The 8,747-nt window shown below is 38.0% G+C and overlaps 1 protein-coding gene across 1 annotated transcript in view; it reads left to right on the plus strand.

Moving 5' to 3' along the window:
* The first annotated feature begins 2,132 nt into the window (after positions 1 to 2,132).
* Positions 2,133 to 8,747, plus strand: part of dglucy (D-glutamate cyclase) — an 11,133-nt gene continuing 4,518 nt past the window's right edge. Inside the window, 9 exon segments of the mRNA XM_037695448.1 lie at positions 2,133 to 2,258; positions 2,887 to 3,040; positions 4,163 to 4,442; positions 5,577 to 5,727; positions 5,810 to 5,932; positions 6,014 to 6,226; positions 6,868 to 6,985; positions 7,143 to 7,285; positions 7,377 to 7,476. Coding sequence (XP_037551376.1) covers positions 2,156 to 2,258; positions 2,887 to 3,040; positions 4,163 to 4,442; positions 5,577 to 5,727; positions 5,810 to 5,932; positions 6,014 to 6,226; positions 6,868 to 6,985; positions 7,143 to 7,285; positions 7,377 to 7,476 — 1,385 coding nt within the window. The 5' untranslated portion in view covers positions 2,133 to 2,155.

The following is an 8,747-nucleotide window of genomic DNA, read 5'->3' on the forward strand; positions in this document are numbered from 1 at the left end:
AATTAACATATTTTATTTGTAAAATTATGTTGACATATGAAATTTGCATTTAAGATAATTGTTGACATCGTATGCATGAACCCAGCATTAATGTAAATCAACAATAACTAATAATATTCACCTTTACAATAATAACTTTGTCTGTACATCTTTGTTTTTTCTTTTTCACCCTGAATTGCTTTATTTAGGTCCACTTCTTCAGTTTCAACCTCCAGCTGATTTTGATTTCCAAGATGTCTTTTTAAATGAGCATGTTAAAAGAAGAAAATATCTAAAATCTTCTGACTGTTCAGGTAAATAAGCCCCACATTTCTGTACAGTCTCCATTTTACCTGACATTGTTTTCTTTCATTATTTGTCTTTTATAACATGTTCATTATACCTATTAAATTCCTTAAATATGTTGCAATTATTTTAATATATCTGAGAGGAAATAGTGTGATTTAAGCTAATTTTACACATTTGCTGATTTAGAGGAAGTTAATGTCACATGATGTAAAACATACAAAGGACATGTGTTGATTTATTCTTGTTTTATTGTCATGGATGAAGCATGCTGTCAGCTGGGAGAGTCGCCAGGTGCTCTCTGGGGATTTTTAAGAGCATCTCCAGTTCTTCCAGACACAAAGGTAAACCACAAATCTTCACATCGACTACTTTTTACCCCTCTATTTATTCTTTTTTTTTTTTTAACAAAATGTGAAGCAAACTTTTTGGAGATTACTTTCCTTTGGACAAAATGGGAGGTTTTCCTTGAATTTTTCTGTAACGTTAAAAACTGGACAGTTTTTCAACAATTAAATATCCATCCATCCGTTGTCTTTACCCGCTTCTTCCTTTTTGGGTCGCAGGATCGCTCTACCAACTGTGCCACCGTGCTGCCATAATTAAATATATAAAGTAGAATTAAAACAGTTTTAGAGAAAAGGTTGCCTGTTTTGTTTCAACTGTAGAGATTTTTATAATTTTATATATATATTATATAATTTTATACAATACTACTTTGCTTCAGACATATAGGAATAGTGTGATTTAAATTGTTAAAATGTGTATTTCTGCATAAACTACATATGATGTGAGGACTTTATTTAAGTTCTTGAGTTTCACTTGTCAGTTTTAAAACTTGTGTCAACAAAACAAAACATTTGTTGTTAAATGTAAAATTATGCCTGTCTTCCATTTATCATCACTTTTCAGGACTTTGGGTTGGAATCAGTCTGTCAAAATGTACCTGAAATACCAAACTTTAGGGCAAACCATCAGAGAGGAACCCAGGTTTAGATTATAAGTTGGGTCTCGGCTCGCCAGAGTCTAACACTAATGATCCAGTTTTGAAATCTGTACCCAAATTATAGCCAAGCAACCTGTAATTTAGATATCTGATTAATAAATCACATCTTACTTGGTACTTATCTCAGCCAAAGGTGTTAAATAAATAAAAAATAATTTATTTTTAGAGATTTTGTATTGTTTTACAAATAAAAACATAAATTTTGCATGTTTTTTTTTTTTTTAACATTGGTCTCGAGTTGATTAAATTAACCGTTACTGGTCTTTTCTAACTGTATTTGGTGTTTTATGTGACCTTAAAAATTAAACAAAGTGAAGAATTAACCCCCAAAACCCCTCTGACAACCAGTGATCAAGGTTTAATTTAGTGTGGGAGTTGAGTTTGTCAAAATAAATTTACAAAAAATAAACAAGGAGACATTAAATTAAAAGGCCCAACATTTCTCGAAGGAATGCGTATCGCTACGCTTAAAGTTGTAAAATAAACTGACAAAGGATCATTCAAATTGGAGCTTTGTTCCATTGTTTTTTTAAATCTATTGTTTATAACCGTATGTCCATGTTTTACGGAGAGTAATTCTTTCTGTTAATGTTTAGTTTTTTACCCAATCTTGATCCGTTCAGTTTTTCAAAAATTAACCACATTAACCGCGCTGAAACGGAGTGCAGACCAGCTTTACCTCCGTAAAGACGACGATCTTGAAGTAGGCGAAACGATTTTTATCATCTTCCTTTCAATTTTCTGTAGCTCCTCTAGATAAGTGGAATTGGCACCAACCTCTTTGTGAACCGACTGTTCTTGAAGCTAAAAATACCAGCTGATATAATTACTTAATTATATTTACGCAGAAAGGCGTGTTTGAACATGCAGCACGCAGGTGATTTAAACGTGCTCAGTCCAGTTGAACTGAGGCTGCGAATCAGACAGAACGATCCAAGAGTCACAACTACGACCGGATTAGCACACGGTAAGTTCTGTTTCGCCTCCTTGAGTTCTGTCTGCGACCCGTTGGACTTTATTCCTGCAAGTGTTTGAACCTAACCTTTGTCCCTGGAGAAACTAAATGTCAAGGCTTGATTTATTCCTGCGCCTTCTGTCTAATTTTGGACGTTTTTCTGCAAAACACAGATTTATTCCTCCTTTAATAAAGTATCACATAAAGGAATAATCATAAACTTAACAGGACTGCTGCTTTTTGGTAAACAGCTTTGATTCAAATTTAATTTAAGAGCTCATTGTTGTCTGCATACTTTGATTTTGTTTTATTTCACCAACTGACCAGTTTTGCTAAAAATGATTATTGAAATATGGCAGTTACTAATTCTCCTGTGATCTTTACTCTTTTTACTGTAATAAATAAATCATAATTTAGATGAAAGTACCTTTCTTTAGTTTGGGATAAACTAATCAGCACAATGTAGTTGCCCTAAATAAACAACAAGCCCAACTATAAGACAAATGTTTTTTTTTTTTTAAATGGCATAATTTTCTTAAAAGCAGGTGAAGTAGCTGAAAGGAGCAGAAACAGATATCATTTAAATCAATGGTTTTTGGTTAATTTTTATCATCTTTGCATGAATTGTGTGTTTTTTCAGGATACCAGCAGGCGAACGTCGTCATCCTGCCGAGTCATCTAGCCAATGACTTTGAAGCATTTTGCCGCAGTAACTCTGCTCCTTTACCGCTCCTTTGCCGCAGCCAATCAGGAGAGACTTCCTGTGACTCTCTGGCTGCAAATGCTGACATCAGGTATCTCCAATTGATAAAATTCAGACTTCAACAACAGAAAATTAATTTGCTGCTAAAATGGTAACAGTTTATTTGAACTTGTTGTAAAAGCTAAAAATGAGTTGTTATAGCCAAAGAAGCAGAACGCTAGCTAAACGTTTTAAAAGCATTTCCAAGTATCAAAAAGCTAACTTGAAGCAAAAAGTAGCAAATTGCTAGCTAAAACAAAAGTAGCTAAAAGCTAACATAATGTAAATGGCATGCTAAAGGTAGCAAAAGCTAGCTAGGGGCTAAAATTAGCTAAATGCCAGCTAAAAGATGCAAGTTGCAAAAGTCTGACTAAAAGTTAAAAGCAAAACCTTAAAAAGGTAAAAGTAGCAAAAGACAAGCTAAAAGCTAGAACTAGCAGAACAAAGCTAAAACTTGGAAGTAACAAAAGCCTGCCTAAAGGCTAAATGTATGAAAGGCTAGCTAGAAGCTGTAAGTAATAAAAAGTTAGCTAAAAGTAGCAAAAGACTATCTTAAAGCTTAAAGTGGTAGAGGTTTGGCTAAAAGCTAAAAGTAGCAAAAGACTAAAGGCAAAAATTTGCTAAATGTTATTTAAAAACTAAAATTAGCTGAATAGTAGCCATAAGCTAAAACGAGCTAAAGAAAAAGCAGGAAAAACCTATCTAAAAATAGCAAAAGGCTAGCCAAAAGCTAAAATTAGCCAATGTTTGGCTAAAAGCTAAACAGAGGAAAAGGCTTGCCAGAAGCTAAAAGAAGAAAAGTTTTGCTAAAAGTAGCATAAGAATAAAGTCAAATATATCTGAAAAACCTTTTTCCTTGTAGCCTGTTCACATTTCTTTTTTCTTTTAATGGTTTTGGAGGTTCAGATTCTTTCTAAACATGAAATTTCTTAAATATTCACGTCATAATCTTTAGGCAGTTAATTAGATCTTAGATCTTTTCTCCAAAACTATGGTTCCATTTTTACGTTTTCCAATATAAAAACATACAAAATAAAACACCCGCCTTAAATGGTTTTGCGAGATGTTTTAAGTCAGAGTTTCTGCTTCCTTACACATTCAGTGTTCGTGCATATTTGTCATATCTCACTTTTTTACTCTGTGCTATATAAAATCTGTATTTTTGTGTCTGCAGGACTGACATCTCTCAGTACTGCGTGTACGAGGAGGGTCGTCTGGTGAGGACAGTCTCCAGCCTGCAGAGGTGAGTCAACAGACACAGGCAGACTGAACACCTGTGTACAGGAAAGATGTGAATTTATTTTTGTGTTTGCAGGACCGGGTCAGAGGTCGGATCACTGTCAGGTATGGTCAGTTTCTATCTCGGCTGCAGCTTTGGATTTGAAGGCAAATTGAAGGAAGTTGGCGTCCCCGTGAGGAATGTGGAGCAAGGCAGAAACATCAGCATGTACAGGGTATGAGGGGAATTATTTATAAATCTAAAACCTCCTAAAACATCAGGCCTACTGGATTGATTGAAAGTTGAAAAAAAAAAAAAAAAAAAAAACAACAAGCTGGCAGCAAGCGGCAGCAGTTTTCTGTGTTTATATTTTGCTAATTAAAAAGTTCTAAAACATAAAAAACAAAACTGGGAGCGCTGGCCCTGCAGCCCACACAACAGACCGGACCACCGGGAAATCTCCAGACCCTCCCGCAGCCACGCTGGACCTGATTTTAATTCTGCCGTGACAAATTCCTTGATTTCTCACCATTTCAGTCACGGTGTCAACGGACGAGGAGGAAGAGATCACTTGCCTCTCGGCAAAAAAACAAAAGAAAAGGCCATTAAACCAGATCAGGGATGAAGGGGAATTTAATACATTGGTGTCGCATACTAAACAGTCCGTCACCAGGCAGTTTATTGCACGACACCAAGTACGCGTATGCGGTCATAAAAATTTATCTTTGCACGGACATACCCTGCGGGCGTCTGCTTCGAGGCTTATCTGGTATGCACGGACCTCCGTGGACTGAAGTCCACTCGAGTCTGTGGGAGCCTTCAAAATTAAGCTCCTCCATCAGTCTAAAGAGTGGTTTAATCCCTGCTTTAAGGCAGCATGTGCACCTGCTGAAAGCAAATGTGTTGGAGGACTGAAGAAGTGAAACTGGCATGAATTAATATCTTCTAGTAAGCATTCACTTGTGACAGGTCCTCATTAGTCGAGAGATGAGTATTTCTGGCATGCATGAGAACAGGGTTTGATTTATCGACTGAGAGTTTGATTGTTCTTATTATATTCAATTACATTGTAACTGAATACTTAAATGTAGCAACGGTCTGTGCCCTAGGTGTGTCAGTGAGTGACATCAGTGATGCAGCCAGCTGGTCTTAAATAGTTTGGTTTCATTGTTTGAATATGACAGCCACTTTTGTGGCTTACTGTTCTTTCTGTAGGGTACAAGGTACTGGACTCTCGTGCTGTATTTGACCCTGCGGGACGTTTATGTCCCATACGTCATGTGTTGTACCTCATTCCTCTCCTTCAGGGAGCAGTAGTTTTAGTGTGTTTAATGGTTTGAAGAGTCACACAGAACTTGTGTTTTTGTAGACTACAGTTCGCTGTGTCCCTAGCGGAGCGTTCAGCTGCCCTCTGGTGGTCACTATGCGCCCAGTTCCAGGTGGTTTACTGGATGCAGCAGCGGAGGTCACTCACCTCAACCCGCTCGCTCATGGAGCCCCTATACACATCGGAGAGCCTGGTGCATGACGCAAACACACAAAATAATCTAAACTCACTGGCTCTTTAAACCATAATATAGATATGTGTTTTTATCTGTGCAGATCTCCTGGGGATTCTGGATCTGTCTAAACCAGACTATGGAGAGTCAGTGGAGCTTCAGGCTGGTGATGTCCCTGTTTTCTGGGCTTGTGGAGTGACTGCAATCGAGGCCATTCTCAGCAGCAGTGAGCAATATGATTATCGTAAACTGTATCATAATAAATAATGTTGAATGATTGTCATCTGATAAGTTGTTTTTTTTTCAGAGCCTTCCTTGGCCTTCAGTCACTCACCGGGCTGTATGTTCCTCACAGACGTCCCAGACTCCCCTTCTTCCGACTCTCTGCGCACCAAACCCGACCCTGAGCTGACCCCGCTCTGCTTCTGCATATCCCACAATCCTCTCCATTACAGCCTGGCGTCTAAGGCAGCAACTGAGAAGATCAGACAGCTGGAGAAGATAATTGGTGAAGACCCAGGTGAGCTTACAGGAAATATAAAAGTTGTATTTTCTGAAGTGGACACAAATGAACAGAAACCAGAACTGTGAGCAAAAACAAACCTACAGGTTTTGTTTGCTGAGCAGGAGCCTATACTGGAAGTGATAACTGATGGCACAAGTGTTGTAAACTTTGGCAATAGCTTTTAGGAGCAACTCTGTTAGCAAAAATATCTCTTGAACCACTGGACAGATTTAAATGAAACTATCAGGAAATTATTGGATGCATGTCTATAATTAATTAACTTTAGGAGCTAACTCAGTTCCAGATGGCTGCCAAGTCTAACTGATCTTAGAAAAGACAATAATTGTTAAATTCAGTCAGCTTTGCAGATGTTAAGCTAAAATGTAACATGGTAGTAGCTGAGAGTCATTCATGGCGTATACTCTGAGCGTGACATCTTCACATAAAGTTATTTTTCAAGATTTGACCAAAACAGCTACAACTTCGTCATTCCTCATCTGAAGATGATCTCAATGAAAAGTGGTGGTTGACCTGCATTCCTTCATGGAGTATATTCAATAACTTCTTTAATTAATGACACAAAGCAGCATGTTTACACTAAAAAAACATCTCCGCCCTGTGTTGGTCTTAACTGTGACGTCTGTTTCTGTCACCAGGTCAACGAGGAATCAGAGCTTTATTTGTTCAGGATGAACTTCTTCGCTCCTGCCTGGCGCTCTCCCACTCCTCCTCTGTCGCTATAATAACCGGATTTCCTACACACTTCATGCACAGGTACAGTATGTACACACAAACATATTCAACACATAACGAGTGTGTTGAAACACTTCATAAATCCTTTCGCATCACATCCTGTTACAGCTCTGTCAGACGCAGCAGAGATGGATTTTTGCTCCCGCTTCTTGTTCGTTGTTTTTGTTTTCCTGTTTAGTCCCCCCGACGAGACAGATGGCCCACCTGGAGCCATTGCCATGGCAACCATGCTGCTGTCTCTCGGGAAACAGGTGACGCTTTTGACCGACAGCAGGGCACTGGAGATGAATCGAGCCATCGTGGACGAAGCAGTGCGGACAGGTGGTGGTGGGGTGTTTGAACTCCTAAATTAAGTTTATTTTGCTACTTAAATTTATTTTTTGTGTGTTTTTTCTCTAATGTCCTCCATCAGGGGTCCTGAAAGCTGCAGTCCCGTTGGTCACATTTGAAGATCGCGGCCCTGACTCTGCGCTGCACTTCCTGTGTCATCACGGAGACCCCAACAAGCCCAGGTTAGACGACTGAACGTTTAGTAAAACATCCGAACTACAAATCATGGCGACGTCAGCGCTCTGACGTTCCGTCGCTGCCTCAGCTAGACCCAAAGGTTTGCACTTCTCATTCTGACATCCACGCAGACAGCTCCTACAGAGCGACGAACACAGTGAAAACCAAAAGTCCCTTATGCTAAAATACTTTAAAATAGATTTTTTTTCTCTTGTTATATAAAAAAATATATATACAATTTTTGATTATTAATTCAGACCTCACTCCTGGGAGACAAACTTTCTACATAATGTTTGGACTAATTAAAACATAATAGTTAATAACTTATGTTACAGTTCCTAATAATATTAGGATTTTTTTTCCCCATTGAGATTCAGCAAAAGTAGCGTAGTTTTTTGGTTCACAGAATAACTAAGGCTTTAAAGTTTCACTTCAGTAGTTATTAAATCACATTTAAAACCCTACGGTGTTCCTGTTGTCAGAGGTGGTGGTTTTTGGAGCAGAACCCAGTGGTACAGGCAGGACTCAGAGAGCAAAAATAAGAAGCACTTTAATTAAACACAAAATAACAAGCTGTCCTCCTGGCAGCAAACACTTACTTGGCTCATAAGGAACATGAGAAAACCACCAGTAACTCAGGAGGAACGCCAGATGATGCCCAGACAACAAATAACACAGACTTATATACAATGACTAATGAGACATAAGACACAACACCTGTGAGGACACGCAGCTGAAACAGATGGACTGAACTGGGAAACCAGGGAGTGTAAGAATGGAAACCAGCCACCAGAGGGCACAATCCTTACACCTGTCAAATGAATTTGCAACTTTTCCTCATTTTAAACAAACGTGACCTCTACTGTTATTAAATGACCAAGATTTTATCCTAGAAAGTTTGTGTTTGTGCTTCTACTGCTCATGCAGACAAATCATTAGTCTTGAGTTTTTCTCCTGGAGCTGATAAAAACTACAACTCCTGGACTATTTTTTTTAAGATAAGGTCCTGGGATCTTACATAGCTGCCCACTGCTCCACCTGGGTGCATCCCAATAAGAACCAATTTCATCATTGTATGGGAACATACATTGATGATAACACATAACACTTTATTTTCTCAATGATTGAAAATATGCAGCTGATCTTTGCACGCTTCATATTTTTGTAGCCTACAAAGTAACCAAAAAGTGTACCTTTAAGGGTCATTCTGACAGATTATATATATATATATATATATATATATATATATATATATATATATATATATATATATATA

The sequence above is a fragment of the Nematolebias whitei genome, chromosome 21 (assembly GCF_014905685.2).
Source record: "Nematolebias whitei isolate Nwh7 chromosome 21, NemWhi1, whole genome shotgun sequence".
Taxonomy (NCBI): domain Eukaryota; kingdom Metazoa; phylum Chordata; class Actinopteri; order Cyprinodontiformes; family Rivulidae; genus Nematolebias; species Nematolebias whitei.